The 19,171-nt window shown below is 30.7% G+C and overlaps 3 protein-coding genes and 2 pseudogenes across 5 annotated transcripts, besides 8 other annotated features; 2 read left to right on the forward strand and 3 right to left on the reverse strand.

Annotated features, from left to right (window-relative positions):
* The first annotated feature begins 2,801 nt into the window (after positions 1 to 2,801).
* Positions 2,802 to 3,740: a mobile genetic element.
* A 28-nt stretch (positions 3,741 to 3,768) lies between these two features.
* Positions 3,769 to 3,855: a mobile genetic element.
* Positions 3,856 to 4,847: 992 nt separating this feature from the next.
* Positions 4,848 to 5,039: a mobile genetic element.
* Positions 5,040 to 6,924: 1,885 nt separating this feature from the next.
* TVAGG3_0605020 (uncharacterized protein) lies at positions 6,925 to 7,668 on the reverse strand (the record flags this gene model as incomplete). The annotated part of the gene is made up of 1 exon (XM_001579286.1): positions 6,925 to 7,668. One exon carries the CDS (start codon positions 7,666 to 7,668, stop codon positions 6,925 to 6,927), a length of 744 nt encoding a protein of 247 aa, XP_001579336.1.
* A 415-nt stretch (positions 7,669 to 8,083) lies between these two features.
* Positions 8,084 to 9,021: a mobile genetic element.
* A 28-nt stretch (positions 9,022 to 9,049) lies between these two features.
* Positions 9,050 to 9,163: a mobile genetic element.
* Positions 9,164 to 9,786: 623 nt separating this feature from the next.
* On the reverse strand, positions 9,787 to 10,342 carry TVAGG3_0605050 (annotated as a pseudogene). The gene has a single exon. A coding segment is annotated over exon 1 (556 nt).
* Positions 10,343 to 13,572: 3,230 nt separating this feature from the next.
* Positions 13,573 to 13,659: a mobile genetic element.
* A 28-nt stretch (positions 13,660 to 13,687) lies between these two features.
* Positions 13,688 to 14,876: a mobile genetic element.
* A 687-nt stretch (positions 14,877 to 15,563) lies between these two features.
* On the forward strand, positions 15,564 to 16,382 carry TVAGG3_0605080 (phage tail repeat-like family; the record flags this gene model as incomplete). Its single annotated transcript, XM_051239855.1, has 1 exon — positions 15,564 to 16,382. One exon carries the CDS (start codon positions 15,564 to 15,566, stop codon positions 16,380 to 16,382), a length of 819 nt encoding a protein of 272 aa, XP_051097679.1.
* Positions 16,383 to 16,521: 139 nt separating this feature from the next.
* On the forward strand, positions 16,522 to 16,884 carry TVAGG3_0605090 (uncharacterized protein; the record flags this gene model as incomplete). Its single annotated transcript, XM_051239856.1, has 1 exon — positions 16,522 to 16,884. One exon carries the CDS (start codon positions 16,522 to 16,524, stop codon positions 16,882 to 16,884), a length of 363 nt encoding a protein of 120 aa, XP_051097680.1.
* Positions 16,885 to 17,147: 263 nt separating this feature from the next.
* On the reverse strand, positions 17,148 to 17,815 carry TVAGG3_0605100 (annotated as a pseudogene). The gene has a single exon. A coding segment is annotated over exon 1 (668 nt).
* Positions 17,816 to 18,445: 630 nt separating this feature from the next.
* Positions 18,446 to 19,171: part of a mobile genetic element that runs on past the window's edge.

Genomic DNA, 19,171 nt, shown 5'->3' on the forward strand with positions numbered 1-19,171 from the left:
GACGCATTTGAATGAAATTCAAATGCGTTAATTTTTAGTAAAATCAGCATTCTAGGAAAAGGTGAACATTTTTTGAATAAAAATCGATTTTGAGATCGATTTTTCATTCAAAAAATGGCACGTTTTCCGAAAATTTTCAAATACGCAAAAAATGTGGAAATTCATTTTTAAATAATCGTTTTTGCGCATTTTTTGGACCCTGTGAAAACCCTTTTTATACATATATATATAGTTTAGTTTAGAATTACCACTTACTGACATCCTCTATTGATATATTATGCATCAATGAAGACTTGCCTGATAAAATACATAGAGTGAATAGATGCTTATAATTTCAACCTGTGAGAAGACGTCAGAAAATTGTATCTGCGCCGTTAATTTTAATTTGTGATCTACATCGACCTTAAAATTGTTGAGTTGAAATTTTCAAGTTGATGTAATTCCTATTTTGTGACGTCAACGGTTGAATAAAACTTTTAAAAATATTTTTCATAAAATTGTATTATAAAAGGGTTTGTGAATGAAAAAAATCAATGTCGATGCAAATAGAATAAATTTATTACTTTTTACTTGTTAACAAAAAAGATACAAAATATCTGCATGAAATTATTGAGCAAATTTTATTTTCTTTGATTCGGACATACAATATTATAATATCTCCTTCACATGGACTTAATCCAATGAACTTTAAGTCATTAGAAAATGGATCCGTTGAAATACTTGAATTATAAACAAATCCACCATTTATACTCGAAGCTGAATATTCATCAACATTACATCGATATATATGAATCTGTCCTCCATCATATGAATAAAATAATGATCCTTTATTATCCTTTATATTTTTTTTTGAAAACTGAATTAAAGGCCGCCTCAACAAAGTGACTTCACTTGAAATCCAAATATCGTATTTAAGAGTTCTAATATAAAACACTACTACTAATAATAATAATCACATTAATAAAAATGAGATATAATGAAATTTGTTGAAATCTTTTTATCTTGAGTTTTATAATAAGCATCATAAGAGTAACAATATAAAATACTTACAAAAATATTTATATTGGCAACAATAAATATATCATATGTGAAAATCAATTATCTATTATTTCTTTATCCCCATTAAGATGCATTAATAATAGTCATACTGAATATACATGAATAGTATATTACAAACATCATAGAATTATCGCATTAAATCATAATTTTTTTTGCAATCAGAATCTCTTGGATTTGTAAAATTTAAAATAATATAACAAATATATTGTGTATACATTATGTAATGTTATAGTAAAGTTAAAAGTTGTAAAAAATAAAATTGTTTAAGGGTTGACCGACCTAAATTGAGAGGACGTAATCCTCCCGATTTTTTCATTTTCAGCTTTGGTAAAATACCCTCGAAAACTCAAAAAAATTGACTTGTGTCCATTTAAAAGGGTTCGTCGAGAGGTGTTAAATTATTGATTTTCAGGATCGTAACTCATAATTTTTTACAATCATATTAAAATTATGCGAGAAAACAAGCAAAAATATTCGTTATTTTAGTATCAAATACTACACATCCTAGATTGCAATATATTTTAGCACGTAAAATTCCAAAATTTACCGTAATTGAATAAAATTTACAATAAACATCAATCCATTCTAGAGTTTGCATATTGTTAATGATTTCCATACTATTTGTTTGCAGACTGTTCTATTGTTAACCGCGATTGTCTAAATCAATTTCATATAATTAAAATTTACAAATCCCATGCGATTATTATTTCTTGTCTGCAAAACACCTGTGCAACCTCTTTAAATGTAGTTGCTTCAAACTATTAAAATACCAAATTTATTTATTTTATTCCCAAGAATGAAATACATTGACTAGAATTCTCGCAGTAAGCGTTATAAATATTGAGAAATATTGTGAAATAAATGTCTTGTTTACTAATTTGTTCGATTATTTTTAATATTTTTTTCCATTATGTTGAAAAATCAAAAGAATTTTTATTATTTTTAAATTACTAGGAGTATTAATGAAAATTTTAATCTCCTATTTTATACAAAGAATGGAAACTGGATGGTGAATCATTAAATATCTGAAATTCGCGCGCATCAGCTTCGATATTATAACTCAGTTGTTAAAATCAATGCTAGCAAATATTTAGACACCAACTAAACTTGGTTCATTTCTGATGCATATTTCTTTTTTTACTTTTTTCCAATTGAAATCGAATTTTACAAAACTGTTTTTTGATGATAATTTCTACAAAAATAGAATTAACATTCATTTGCTAAGATAAACAATGTCAAATTTTTAAAAATTAACGAAATCGTTCGTATCTTTTCAGGAAGGTATGTCGGCGAAAAAAATTCGTATACCAAATCAAATAACATCATATGAAGATATTATTAATTGTACGTATTCCGATTTTTGAGCAACTTTAGAAATCGATTTCAAGATTTTGGCAATTTGATCATTTATTAAATTAGTACATATGTAATAAAATGATATTCTGTTGCATGCTAAGTTCGGTCAAAATGTAAACCTCTCAATTTTATCGTCGGGGGAAGTAACTCAATTCCTTCAAAATTATTCTTTAAATATTGAATTTAAAGTTATTTAATTTGGATTATAAATAAATAGGCTAATACAATATTTAAAAATGAGAAAAAATAACTTTTCAAAGAACTTTTCATAATCTCAAAGAAAATTTTTTATTCAATAATTATATAAATTAATTAACATTCATAATGAAATTGGATTTTTTTTATAAAAAATTGGTCCTACTTAACTTTTTGAGAGAATTTGGCTTTCTCGTAAACGAAAAAGGGGATTTGACGGAGTCAAATCCCCGCTCACAAAAAGTGGACTTTACATGTCAAATTTTATATGCATGTAATGTCCACTTTTATGAGTTTTAGGAAGGAATTGGAAGCCATGAGTTACTGACATTGCATCAGTATCTCATAGCCTCCAATTCCTTCAAAAAATGGGAGAAACTTTGTCCGAATAGTTTAACATTCGGACAAAGTTTCTCCCATTTTAAGAAGGAATTGGAGGGTAAGAGATATACCATATGAATGTATATCTCTTACCCTCCAATTCCTTCTAGAAAGTGTCCAAACTTTGGGTTAATTGCAAAGTATTAACCCAAAGTTTGGACACTTTCAAGTGGAGATGGAAGGCTTTGGGGTATATATTAATACAATATACCTCAAAGCCTTCCATCTCCACTACAAATGGAGAAACTTTGTCCGAATAGTTTAACATTCGGACAAAGTTTCTCCCATCTTTCAATGTAATTGCTACCTGTGAGGTACTGACTTGAAGTCAGTGCTTCACAGGTAGCAATATCCAAAAATTTAAAAACATTTTATCAGTTCGTTAGAGAACTAGAGCCTCCTAGGTACTGAACCAGAATCAGTGCCTAGGGGACTCTAGTGATCTATATAAATCTGAGAAACTTTGAGGAAATTGTTCGACATTTCCTCAAAGTTTCTCAGCAATTTAGCGAGGAATGTTCGTTATCGTGTAGATATTTATAATATATACATGATAACAAACATTCCCCGCTAAAAGATGTAAAATCTTATAAGAAATAATTGCAAAAGAATAACAAATTGCAACAAATTTTATATGAAACTGAACCTTATGAGGTAGTGATTCAAGATCACCGCCTCATAAGATTCAGTTTCAATCTCAAGTATCTCAAAAGTAAGGCTCTATTTTTTGCCATGTAAAGTGTCACTTTTTCTGTCCAAATGATAAGTTATTCAGAGAAAGTTTCCCAGCTATCAAGAGGGAATTGTTCCTTATGAGGTATATATTCATACTGTATACCTCATAAGGAACAATTCCCTCCTTAAAACGAGAAAACTTGTTCGAAATTGTTTATCATTTCGAACAAGTTTTCTCGTTTTTAATAAGAAACTAAAGGCTATGAGGCACTGATTATATATTAGTGCCTCACAGCCTTTAGTTTCTAATAGATAGCTGGGAAACTTTCTCCAAATGATAAGTTATTCAGAGAAAGTTTCCCAGCTATCAAGAGGGAATTGTTCCTTATGAGGTATATAGTTATAATGTATACCTCATAAGGAACAATTCCCTCATTAAAATCGTAGATATTTTTTACTTATTACTCATGCTTTCAAAATCACAATCCTCTGAAAAGTTATTTTTTATTAAGAATTTAGAATTTTGATAAATACCTTTTTTCAATTTGATATAATACTTATATATTTTCAAAAAGACATTTTGAAAAGATATCTCAAAAGTTCTCTGAAAACCTATTTTTGATTAATTTTGAGAAATATCCGTATTAAATTAATCAATAAATTCATTCAACACTACTTTAATTTTTAAATTCAAAAAATTATATGTGCTTCTTAAAATGTCTCACAAAAATTTTATTATAAAATTATATACAATATTAAAAATCCCACAACATTTTTTACTTTACATAATCGTACTTCCTCGACGATTAATTTCCCCTCAATTCCTATCGTTGACTGAACTTAGCATGCAACAATTCAATTTTCCAAAATTGTATATAGTGCCAATAAATTTTACTGAAATAAATATAATGGGAATGATATAAAGTTTGTGACAAAATATTCATTTTTATACAAAGAAGCTATTCATTTTTAAACAACTATTTGAATATACCATCTGTATTATTAGATATTGATCAGATTTCAATATCTGAATAATTCAGCTTGAATTACTATTCTATAAAATCTGTTACACATGGATATATGGTGTTAGGAATCAATATTTTGATTATAAGATTAATACAAAAAAACTTTGGGATATTATTCTCATTTTGCAAAACACTTCAATTTGGAACGGAATAAATTAGGGCTGTACAAGATTTAAAAAAACATTGCCGGGTTACCGTAGAGGCCTAAAAAAATCGCGCCTCGGCGGCAAGCCGCCTCGGCATTAAGAATGCGCATCTAAATTTTTATATGTCCTTCTTTCTTTTATTTTTCCCTTCCCTTTCTTTTCTTTTTCTTTTTTTCCCTCCTCTTGCTCTCATTTACCTTTTTTTTCCTTTTCTCATCATTTTTCAAAATTTTAAATTTTTATCAAAAATCTTGCCTATAAAAGCAGACTATGGAACCTTTTAATGCCTCTTAATCAATATTATACAGCATAAAGCATATTAAATGAAAGTAATTACGTATAAATTTATTTTATTATCTTATTTATTAATTCTTTAGCATGTATTGTTTAATATTAACTTTTCTGTACATTAAATATGATATCTCCAAAGTATGAATGCCTTGTAACGAAACGAAAACTTAATTTTATGTTGAATATTTGTCACAAACATTAGATTATTAAAATATATGTTGGATATCCCTTAGTATGAGACTTCATGACTCTTGTAGTCTAACGTGAGCTTTGGATTGCAAGCTCTGTGGTTAACGAACATAAATTAATTGTAAAGTTTTCAAAATTTTTCATCGTTTCTATCAGCATCTATTTTTCCTTTAAAATAATATATTTGTATGAATACAATATTTAGTAATTTTTTTATTTCCCATAATTTCATTCAAAATTTCAGAAAAAATTAATTTCTATTCAATATTATTTCAGCTTCAAAACACTTCATTCTTATAGATGTTGATTCACTAAAGTGTGATACTCAATGTCTTATTTCAATGAAAATTGTTCTGCAAATTTATTTCACTTTTGACATCACTTTTTCCGTAATTCAATTTTTTACTTTTAATATTTTAGATCTTCATAATATCATTTGAAAAATTAACCATATAAAAAAATCAAGTTAACAATTCACTTTTTCCGTAATTCAAAAATCAAAAATATAAATAATATATCTTTTTATCAAATATTATTATTATATTCTATGAAAAATGAGGTCCGGAAATTTTGCGGATTCCCGTAACTCAATTTTACGGAAAAAGTGCAGTAAACTATTCAAAATACGGAAAAATTGGTGTAAACTAATGATTTTACGGTAAAATCACGGAAAGTCCCGGAAGAATATATGTGCCTATATGAAATTATACAAAAATGAATCAAACGCATTTTAAAAGATTGTTCTTGTATTATAAATGCTATTCGCAGATTTATTAGTTGAAGAAAATTACCAAATTTTTGCCGATTTACAAAAAATGATTTACAAAGCATATTTTTATAAGGCTTTAAAAATCTTTAAAATGTGACCGGTGACGGAAATCCATGGTAACCAACCGCGGTTCCCGTTTGGAATGCCATAGAATAAATATATATTCAGCAATAATTAATTCTTTTTGCCGTTTGTAATTCTAGCAACATTCCAAAATGGGAGAGTTTTTAAAAAATAAAGAAAATTTTTATAGAAAAAAATCAAAACAAAAAAATTTATTTTCAAACTATCTTTTTCAAACCTTTAATCATCAAAAACACAATTGTTAATATTCATTCTTTCTATTGTGCTATTCGAATAGTACGATTTATACTTTTTTTGCTAATTTATTAAATATGTCGAATCCGCGGAGGAGCGCTGTTGCAAAATGATCTATGATGTGTAGCGGTGTTTTGATAAAAAGAGGTCGGTCAACGTTTTTGAGTTTTTTCGACCTCATTATTTTTCTGATTTATATGTTGCATTATATCAAGGGTACAATAATGCATGATATGTCACTGTTTTTATCTAAAAATTCCATAGTATTTCTGTAAAAAATTTATCCATAAAAAATTTTTCCAATCGAAAGAAAAATCGAAAAATTTTGAAATTTTTATAGAACAATATTGTGACCGAAAATTCATTCTCGTTGCATACATCTCATTAAGGTAAAACATTATCTGAAACAACCATGTTTTAAAAAATTATAGATAACGAGATATTTGATACTTAATATCAATAAATTTTGAATGCCCTCTCAAAAATTGAATGGGCGTCGGTCAACCCTTAAATTATTAAATTATTCTTGAAAACCATGAATTTGAGGTAATGGAAACGGTTCCCTCTTTTCTTGAGGCATTCCAGCAATTACATACTTTGGAATTTCTGAAGAATTTTGTGATTCATTTGAAATTATTTCCACATCTTGTCCATTTCCGTAATCTCCTTTTCCTTTTACAATCAATTTTCTTGACTTTCGTCTTTCTGAGCGCGCAGATCGATATTCTTCTGTCTTTTCTCGTTCCGAGCGCAACTTTTTTTCTTTGTGCTCTTCAATAAGAGAATCCCGAAGGATAGGATGAATTGGCTTAATTCCTGATAAATTACGTAGTTCAAGTAATCCTTGATATCCTTCATTGTGGTAAATTGTAGCAATATCTGTTCTGCCTTCATATGAACTGAGATAATTTGTATGTTTTGGATTAAAACGGCATGATCGAGCATTATATGACTCATTTATATGAGTTGCATAATTCGGATTAACAATTTGAAAAACTGATCCGGAATCTTTTAAAAATTCGAGTAGATGATTTCTTGCATTTTCGTTTTCAAGTCCAGCTGTCCATATAAAATGTTCTTTTTCTTCATCTTTTGTGGAATGTAAACAATATTCTGGTGAATGATTTCCAATTAGATGATCTACGGCGTGGAGCCAATAAAATAGCTTCTGTTCTTTGGAAATATGCTTATCCAATAAAGTATTAAAGAATATTTTGAGTCTGTTTTTGATACCATGAAATTTTTTTGAGTCGACGATAGGCATGTCACTTTTTGCATACTCATTAGAAGTAAGATGTTTCCAGCACAATTCGAATTTCTTTTTGCAATGGAAGCCATCTTGATATTCAACAGCATCAGGAAAATGCTTATGAACAATATTGTTGCATGCTAAGTTCGGTCAAAATGTAAACCTCTCAATTTTATCGTCGGGGGAAGTAACTCAATTCCTTCAAAATTATTCTTTAAATATTGAATTTAAAGTTATTTAATTTGGATTATAAATAAATAGGCTAATACAATATTTAAAAATGAGAAAAAATAACTTTTCAAAGAACTTTTCATAATCTCAAAGAAAATTTTTAATTCAATAATTATATAAATTAATTAACATTCATAATGAAATTGGATTTTTTTTATAAAAAATTGGTCCTACTTAACTTTTTGAGAGAATTTGGCTTTCTCGTAAACGAAAAAGGGGATTTGACGGAGTCAAATCCCCGCTCACAAAAAGTGGACTTTACATGTCAAATTTTATATGCATGTAATGTCCACTTTTATGAGTTTTAGGAAGGAATTGGAAGCCATGAGTTACTGACATTGCATCAGTATCTCATAGCCTCCAATTCCTTCAAAAAATGGGAGAAACTTTGTCCGAATAGTTTAACATTCGGACAAAGTTTCTCCCATTTTAAGAAGGAATTGGAGGGTAAGAGATATACCATATGAATGTATATCTCTTACCATCCAATTCCTTCTAGAAAGTGTCCAAACTTTGGGTTAATTGCAAACTATTAACCCAAAGTTTGGACACTTTCAAGTGGAGATGGAAGGCTTTGGGTATATATTAATACAATATACCTCAAAGCCTTCCATCTCCACTACAAATGGGAGAAACTTTGTCCGAATAGTTTAACATTCGGACAAAGTTTCTCCCATCTTTCAATGTAATTGCTACCTGTGAGGTACTGACTTGAAGTCAGTGCTTCACAGGTAGCAATATCCAAAAATTTAAAAACATTTTATCAGTTCGTTAGAGAACTAGAGCCTCCTAGGTACTGAACCAGAATCAGTGCCTAGGGACTCTAGTTATCTATATAAATCTGAGAAACTTTGAGGAAATTGTTCGACATTTCCTCAAAGTTTCTCAGCAATTTAACGAGGAATGTTCGTTATCGTGTAGATATTTATAATATATACATGATAACAAACATTCCCCGCTAAAAGATGTAAAATCTTATAAGAAATAATTGCAAAAGAATAACAAATTGCAACAAATTTTATATGAAACTGAACCTTATGAGGTAGTGATTCAAGATCACCGCCTCATAAGATTCAGTTTCAATCTCAAGTATCTCAAAAGTAAGGCTCTATTTTTTGCCATGTAAAGTGTCACTTTTTCTGTCCAAATGATAAGTTATTCAGAGAAAGTTTCCCAGCTATCAAGAGGGAATTGTTCCTTATGAGGTATATATTCATACTGTATACCTCATAAGGAACAATTCCCTCCTTAAAATGAGAAAACTTGTTCGAAATTGTTTATCATTTCGAACAAGTTTTCTCGTTTTTAATAAGAAACTAAAGGCTATGAGGCACTGATTATATATTAGTGCCTCACAGCCTTTAGTTTCTAATAGATAGCTGGGAAACTTTCTCCAAATGATAAGTTATTCAGAGAAAGTTTCCCAGCTATCAAGAGGGAATTGTTCCTTATGAGGTATATAGTTATAATGTATACCTCATAAGGAACAATTCCCTCATTAAAATCGTAGATATTTTACTTATTACTCATGCTTTCAAAATCACAATCCTCTGAAAAGTTATTTTTTATTAAGAATTTAGAATTTTGATAAATACCTTTTTTCAATTGAATATATATACTTATATATTTTCAAAAAGACATTTTGAAAAGATATCTCAAAAGTTCTCTGAAAACCTATTTTTGATTAATTTTGAGAAATATCCGTATTAAATTAATCAATAAATTCATTCAACACTACTTTAATTTTTAAATTCAAAAAATTATATGTGCTTCTTAAAATGTCTCACAAAAATTTTATTATAAAATTATATACAATATTAAAAATCCCACAACATTTTTTACTTTACATAATCGTACTTCCTCGACGATTAATTTCCCCTCAATTCCTATCGTTGACCGAACTTAGCATGCAACAATATTACGGGATTTATTATCCCTATCATGGCAAAAACCGTCAACAATACCTTTTCCCACCGTATCTTCCAAAATTTGAAGAGCCTGATCAGCGGCAACAGATTCCATTTGGCATGAGGCACCAGTATAATTTCCAGCTTTACCTTTACGAGATCTAACGATTACGAATTTTGCCACAATGTCACCTTTAGGACCCATTGCTACAAACTCACACTCGTCTGCATTTCTAACATGCGAGAAATGAGCATCGATGGTGATAACAGTTCCAGGCTCAAGTTGCAATGCATGATTTTTTACACTTTTTTCAGCTAATTCCTTCGCTTTCTCGAGAATCACCTTTTGAATCCTGTAAAAGTATTGTGACGATGGTACATCTATACCAGCCTCTCTTAATAAGTTACTTGCTTCTTGATATGTTTTACCGCAAATCAAAGTGGCAAATGTAAATGATTTGCCATCTAATTTAATTAGATCACCGAATCCTTCATATTGGACGCGAATAAATCTCAGAATTTGTGGCGTCATGTACCTCCTGTGATGTCATTGTCAGTTTTTTGTTTCTTCACTTCTGAATACGACACCTTGAATTATGGGTTTATTTCTAATAATTTACAATTTACTAACAGTATTCTTTTTGGGGATACTGACATTCAACGTAAAAACGAGAATGTTTCGAAATAATAAAATTTAATATAATATTAAGTCATTTTTAAATATTTCTGTCTCAACCCTGAATGTTTATTCCCCTAAAAAGAGATTGCCATAAGTCTATGGAAATTGACCATAAATAACTTAGAGCTATGGAATAAATTGATTTTAATGTATTTTTTTCTAGAAAATATCTTTTTTAGAGTGAAAATATAAATTGTTGGAATTTTCCTTACCATATTATTGTAATACAATATAGACAGATGCTTTATTCTACAACAAAAAAGCCAGAATCGATTTTTTGTCGAAATCTTAAATATAATGAAACAATAAAATCTTAATTATATCCATTATGATTTGAATATTTAGAAGTATAACAAATGATAAAAATATTCATATGAAAATCAATGATGTATTCTATGTTTTTTAACTAGAAATGATATCAGTGAAGTCATGTGTCAGATTTTTGTTGACTCGACATTTAAAATATCTAGTCAATATGTGTCAACTTCAATTAATCCAGTATCAAAATTTGTTTGGAAGTTGATTATATAATTACATCTTTCAATTATTTCAGCACTGTCATCAAAATAGTTGATTTGGTTTCTTGCTTCTAAATTCTCAAAATTACAGAATGAAACATTTGTTGTTGATTCAACACTACTATAAACAAATATGCTTTATTTCTTCATATCTTGTCTGTTTTCAAAGAGAAAAGGAGAGTTCATAAATTCTTTATTTCCATAATTTTGTAAAATTGTTCAAAACTTAAAATTGAACAAACCACCTAAAAGAATGCCTAAAATAAATCATATTCACCGTATTAAAGTTACCAAAAAAATCCTAAAAAATGCATTTCGAAATTTTCAAAATCAAAAAGCATATTTTCCATGGTGAAAAAAAGAAAAACGATTTTTTTTGAATTTTGGGGAGAGAGTAGGGATGCGTTAAACACGCCATTTGACCGGGCGTACATTTTTTTGTTCGCCCAAAAATTTCGCCATTTGAGAAATTCAAAAATTAAAAATAAAATTTTAATCTTGATTTTTTTTATTTTCGTGATTTTTTTGAAACTTACATAAGCGATGAAATACTTTTTTTAAGTAATCGTTTATTATATATAAATATATCTTAATAAATTTAATTCCTTAAGGTAGAGCGTGTTCAAATTTAAAATCTCATACAATATTTTCTTAATGGCGTATTTTTCTGAGGTCGCCCATATAAAGGCGAATTCAAAATTGAGAACTCCAAGGCGTATGGCGAGTATTCAAAAAGTACGCCACTTACAAAATATTGAATGTGGATTATCAATTTTTTGGCGTTTTCAATTTCAAATTTTGATATTTATGTTTATTTTATTCAGTATAATGCTAAGAATTCAAATATAAAATTCATAGAATTTTTTCTTTGAAAATATTTTACATTTTTATTAGACCACTCCTAGACTAGTCATCAGGTTATCCTCAGATCATCCTCAGACTACTCCTTATCAGATTACTCATCATCCTCAGGCTACTCCTTAGACCCCTCCTCATCAGACTACTCCTCAGATCTTCCTCATAAGACTCCTCCTCAGATCTTCCTCCTGAGACTACTCTTCAGACTACTCCTTAGAGTCCTCCTCATCAGACTAGTCCTGAGACTAGTCCTCAGACTACTCCTGAAACTACTCCTCAGATTATCCGCAGACTCCTCCTCAGATTATCCTCAAACTACTCCTCAGTCTAATCCTCAGACTCCTCCTCAGATTATCCTCAGACTACTCCTCAGTCTAATCCTCAGACTCCTCCTCAGATTATCCTCAAACTCCTCAGATTATCCTCAAACTCCTCAGACTACTCCTCGGTCTAATCCTCAGACTCCTCCTCAGATTATCCTCAAACTCCTCCTCAGATTATCCTCAGACTCCTCCTCAGATTATCCTCAAACTCCTCCTCAGATTATCCTCAGACTCCTCCTCAGATTATCCTCAAACTCCTCCTCAGATTATCCTCAGACTCCTCCTCAGATTATCCTCAAACTCCTCCTCAGATTATCCTCAGACTCCTCCTCAGATTATCCTCAAACTCCTCCTCAGATTATCCTCAGACTCCTCCTCAGATTATCCTCAAACTCCTCCTCAGATTATCCTCAGACTCCTCCTCAGATTATCCTCAGACTACTCCTCAACCTCCTCAGATTATCCTCAAACTCCTCAGACTACTCCTCAAACTCCTCAAATTATCCTCAGACAACTCCTGAAACTACTCCTCAGACAACTCCTCAGATTATCCTCAAACTCCTCAGATTATCCTCAAACTCCTCAGATTATCATCAAACTCCTCAAACTACTCCTCGGTCTAATCCTCAGACTCCTCCTCAGATTATCCTCAGATTATCACTTTACATATATATATCGATAACTAAATAATTACTTATTATACTTTCTTTATTTTTTTTTAATTTTAAAATAATATTAATATTGTTGCATGCTAAGTTCGGTCAACGATAGGAATTGAGAGGAAATTAATCGTCGAGGAAGTACGATTATGTAAAGTAAAAAATGTTGTGGGATTTTTAATATTGTATATAATTTTATAATAAAATTTTTGTGAGACATTTTAAGAAGCACATATAATTTTTTGAATTTAAAAATTAAAGTAGTGTTGAATGAATTTATTGATTAATTTAATACGGATATTTCTCAAAATTAATCAAAAATAGGTTTTCAGAGAACTTTTGAGATATCTTTTCAAAATGTCTTTTTGAAAATATATAAGTATTATATCAAATTGAAAAAGGTATTTATCAAAATTCTAAATTCTTAATAAAAAATAACTTTTCAGAGGATTGTGATTTTGAAAGCATGAGTAATAAGAAAAATATCTACGATTTTAATGAGGGAATTGTTCCTTATGAGGTATACATTATAACTATATACCTCATAAGGAACAATTCCCTCTTGATAGCTGGGAAACTTTCTCTGAATAACTTATCATTTGGAGAAAGTTTCCCAGCTATCTATTAGAAACTAAAGGCTGTGAGGCACTAATATATAATCAGTGCCTCATAGCCTTTAGTTTCTTATTAAAAACGAGAAAACTTGTTCGAAATGATAAACAATTTCGAACAAGTTTTCTCGTTTTAAGGAGGGAATTGTTCCTTATGAGGTATACAGTATGAATATATACCTCATAAGGAACAATTCCCTCTTGATAGCTGGGAAACTTTCTCTGAATAACTTATCATTTGGACAGAAAAAGTGACACTTTACATGGCAAAAAATAGAGCCTTACTTTTGAGATACTTGAGATTGAAACTGAATCTTATGAGGCGGTGATCTTGAATCACTACCTCATAAGGTTCAGTTTCATATAAAATTTGTTGCAATTTGTTATTCTTTTGCAATTATTTCTTATAAGATTTTACATCTTTTAGCGGGGAATGTTTGTTATCATGTATATATTATAAATATCTACACGATAACGAACATTCCTCGCTAAATTGCTGAGAAACTTTGAGGAAATGTCGAACAATTTCCTCAAAGTTTCTCAGATTTATATAGATCACTAGAGTCCCCTAGGCACTGATTCTGGTTCAGTACCTAGGAGGCTCTAGTTCTCTAACGAACTGATAAAATGTTTTTAAATTTTTGGATATTGCTACCTGTGAAGCACTGACTTCAAGTCAGTACCTCACAGGTAGCAATTACATTGAAAGATGGAGAAACTTTGTCCGAATGTTAAACTATTCGGACAAAGTTTCTCCCATTTGTAGTGGAGATGGAAGGCTTTGAGGTATATTGTATTAATATATACCCCAAAGCCTTCCATCTCCACTTGAAAGTGTCCAAACTTTGGGTTAATACTTTGCAATTAACCCAAAGTTTGGACACTTTCTAGAAGGAATTGGAGGGTAAGAGATATACATTCATATGGTATATCTCTTACCCTCCAATTCCTTCTTAAAATGGGAGAAACTTTGTCCGAATAGTTTAACATTCGGACAAAGTTTCTCCCATTTGTAGTGGAGATGGAAGGCTTTGAGGTATATTGTATTAATATATACCCCAAAGCCTTCCATCTCCACTTGAAAGTGTCCAAACTTTGGGTTAATACTTTGCAATTAACCCAAAGTTTGGACACTTTCTAGAAGGAATTGGAGGGTAAGAGATATACATTCATATGGTATATCTCTTACCCTCCAATTCCTTCTTAAAATGGGAGAAACTTTGTCCGAATGTTAAACTATTCGGACAAAGTTTCTCCCATTTTTTGAAGGAATTGGAGGCTATGAGATACTGATGCAATGTCAGTAACTCATGGCTTCCAATTCCTTCCTAAAACTCATAAAAGTGGACATTACATGCATATAAAATTTGACATGTAAAGTCCACTTTTTGTGAGCGGGGATTTGACTCCGTCAAATCCCCTTTTTCGTTTACGAGAAAGCCAAATTCTCTCAAAAGTTAAGTAGGACCAATTTTTTATAAAAAAATCCAATTTCATTATGAATGTTAATTAATTTATATAATTATTGAATAAAAAATTTTCTTTGAGATTATGAAAAGTTCTTTGAAAAGTTATTTTTTCTCATTTTTAAATATTGTATTAGCCTATTTATTTATAATCCAAATTAAATAACTTTAAATTCAATATTTAAAGAATAATTTTGAAGGAATTGAGTTACTTTCCCCGACGATAAAATTGAGAGGTTTACATTTTGACCGAACTTAGCATGCAACAATATATCTTTCTACGTTTAAAAAAAAAAAAAAAAAAAAAAAAAAGGTAATGGGGCTTCCAGGCACTTCGTGCCTTCTAGCCCTGAGGATGTTTTGTCAAGACTTCTTCGTAAATGTTTTGTCAAGACTTCTTCGTAAATGTTTTGTCAAGATTTCATCGTAAATGTTTTGTCAAGACTTCTTCGTAAATGTTTTGTCAAGACTTCTTCGTAAATGTTTTGTCAAGACTTCTTCGTAAAATCAGACAAAAATATATTTTAGGGTAGAAGGTTAGATATAACCTCTTTTCTAACCTCTTTTCTACCCTCTTGAATTTGTCAAGATTTCTTCGTAAATGTTTTGTCACTTTTCTGTCACTTTTCAGGAAAAAAACATTTTTATTGTATATAAAATGAATTTTACAAAACCACCGTTACCCTTCTTTGGAAATAAGAGTAGATGTAAAGATATTCTATTGAGAGAACTTAAGAAACTACCGAATGGTCTAACATTTGTAGATTTGTTCGGTGGAAGTTTCTATATATCCCATCTGTGCCATACTGTATTTCCTGACTCAAAGATTATATGCAATGACTTCGACAACTATATGAACCGTCTCAAACATATACCAGACACAAACAAAATATTGAGTGAGTTGAAAGAAAAGATACCTATAGGTAAGATGGAACGTATACCATTAGATAAGAAAAATACTGTCAGAGAAGTTTTGAAAAAGGCAGAGTATATTGACTGGGATAGTATATCTGCTAGACTATTATATAGTGGTGCTATAAGAGTTCATGACATTGAAACACTTATGTCAAAAGTTTTATATCTTAACTATACAAATGTTTTCAAAGAGGACATAGAAAAATATATTGAGGGTATAGAGTTTGTGAGATGTTATTGGACAGATTTGTATGAAAAATATAAAGACAAGGAAAATGTTTTCTTTATAGTGGACCCGCCGTTCTATAACACATGGGATTTTCAATACCAAGTAGACTGGACTTTGAGAGACTCTTTAGAAACTTTAGACGTTTTACATAACCATCCATGCTTTTACTTTACATCCGATAAAAGTGGTTTGGAAAGTGTCATGAGATGGTTAGAGGACATACATGACTATGAGTTTAGATACGATAAGATAGAATATGAGAGAGGTCCTATAAACCGGAGAAAGTGTCATAACAAAGAAATTTTACTAGTAAGTAAATGTGGTTTGAAATAGGACTACTTGTTTTAGGTTTTTTCCATTGTGTCATTTACTTATTTGACGTGGCAGAAAGATATAGAGAATATGAAGATGAACCAATGCCTGCAAATGTTCAGTATATGTACTCGTAAGAGATATTTTTATCTAATATTAAATGGACGCACAGAACTTAGCGAATGCACAGCAACCTGGACAACCAAACCCAGAGAATATTCCAAATGAAGTTAGAATACAAACTGCAATGGCAAACTATGGTCAAGTGCCAACAGATGTACAAATGCAAACTGCCATGTCAAATGACGCTGCGTTAGGTTTGCCACCATGGTATGCAAATATGAGATGGAAAGAGTTTTATACAAACCCTGAAGTGGGATATAAACAACTTTATGCAGATGACGCGAACACAGGAGTTGACCCAGAATATGTTTTCTACCAGAGGAGAAACAGAATGTATGAGCTCCAGTTAAAGAATGCTATGGAACTCAACAGGAAACGTAAGAGACTAGGCGGACATTAGATTTTTACATATAGTAAAATGGGTTTCTTCAGTAGTTTGGAAACTTCTTCAGAAGAGTTGGAAGAGGTATATGGAATGGAATAAAAACCGTAGGAAGAGGAATTTGGAACGGAGTCAAAATATTGGTAAAAGAGTAGGTCAGTTCGTTGGTATTATACCTAAAGACCCTGAACCAGAAGAACAAGCTCCTGTTATACAACAGCCTGAACCTGCACCACAGTCTAGTTGGCAACCAAATCCAACACCTCAACCGTATTAAAAAATTATATTTTTACCGTTCGATAGTAGTTGTATATGAAACTAAGTTCTAAGTAAAACGCATGGTATAATGGAACTATTCTCTTTCTTCCATCTGTTGTAAACCATACTTGAAAGTCTGAAATACTTCCACTCGGTGGTTCATATAGCTTTGTAGGTTTTTCGTAAAAGTCATTTGCCAAGCATAAAAAAGATTTTGTGCACCAGAAAATGAAGCATGAACTATAATAGCATCTGAGTCGAAAACATTTTCATATGTTCCATTAGGGTTTGAGACTTCATAATAGTCCGGGTGTACTGGATACCATGCAGGCTGATTTAACATCCTCAAAAATCTATGCCATGCCAAGTTGTTATATTTTGTAGAAATATAAACGTTTTCTCCAAGGTCTTCTATTTTATTGAATTTAACAGTTGCATTTTTCCTGTCATATATAATATCGAGATGGTACTCTCCTTCGTCAATGTTAAACTGGTTTGCATATTCGAGATAGATATCGTTTATTTTTTCTTGAAAAGCTTGAAGAGTTGTTTCTAAGTTTACAAGCAAATTCACTTGTAAAAGTTTTCCCTGTTCAAATTTCTCATACGTACGTTTTTCTTTGTTATAGTATCGAACTTCAAAAGCGACCGTAAATGGGAAACCATGTATGGCTTCTGAAATGAACTTCATTCTACGAAAGCCAATAGCTTTTGTGACGGATGGGTCTCTTAGCCATCTTAACGGGTAGTCAAAACGATAGCCTTCATGCTTTACGGTCTCTGTCTCAAACTTTTGACCGACATTCGTAAAAAGTTCATCTAATGGTTTAGTTGTAGCAACTCTAGAATTTTCTTTTTCTATTGAAAGCATATTTTATCTAGAATAAAAATGTCAAATGAAACAGCGTCTATGAGAGAAATAAAACACAACCGACAACTCATTTTGCAAGCTCTAAATAAGAACACAACAAACTTTTCAAACTATTCTAAGATATCTGAGTCATTGAAAGAAGGAAACTTAAAACTGACGATAAACCCAATGACAGACGAGTTTCTATTTCAAGACAGTAAGAACCATACTGTCTGTATAAATCCAACAAAAGGAACTTTAAACGAGAAGCCTATAAAAGAACTTCTTTTGAAAGCAGATGTTGACAACAAAGCTGACAAAGAGTATGTCATTGAAAAAGTTCAAGAAGAACATGACAGAGCAGATGCAACATATGCAACAAAAGAACATACTCATCCTGAACTAGCAGACAAAACATATGTTGACAATAAAATGTCAAGTGAAGTGACAAGAGCTGAAAACGAATATTCTAAAAAGACTCATACACATACTATATCTGAAATAACAAACTTACAAGAAACCTTAAACAGGAAAAGTGACGTTGGACATACACATACTATATCTGAAATAACAAACTTACAAGAAACCTTAAACAGGAAAAGTGACGTTGGACATACACATACCATTGCAAATATTGCAAACTTACAAGAAACCTTAAACAGGAAAAGTGACGTTGGACATACACATACCATTGCAAATATTACAAACTTACAAGAAACCTTAAACAGGAAAAGTGCCGTTGGACATACACATACATCTTCTGAAATAACAGACTTAAACGTTAGCCTTGAAAATAAAGCAGATAAAACATATGTCAATGAAATATACCAAAGTTTGCTAGGAACAAAAAATATTGAAACTATGGTTGGTGACTTTTCTGTCAATGAAGAAAACAAATATTTTAGATGGCAGTTGGTACAGTCCTTAGAAAATGGTACACGGTATAAACTCATTCCGAAAAATAACAATGAAATGTATGTAAGCTATAAAAAGAACGATGGTACACAAGTTAAAGTTCCATTAGACAACAACTGCTACTTAAACTTTATGGAGACGAACAAAAGAAATATTTAAGAGTTTATGAAATGACAGATATGACATTGCCTGACCCAGCTCCAGCACCATACTATTATGACTATGGAGATGACGTTAGAACACCACATGTAGATGAACAAAAGCTAACATTATATTTAGATT

The sequence above is a fragment of the Trichomonas vaginalis genome, chromosome II (assembly GCF_026262505.1).
Source record: "Trichomonas vaginalis G3 chromosome II, whole genome shotgun sequence".
Lineage (NCBI taxonomy): Eukaryota > Parabasalia > Trichomonadida > Trichomonadidae > Trichomonas > Trichomonas vaginalis.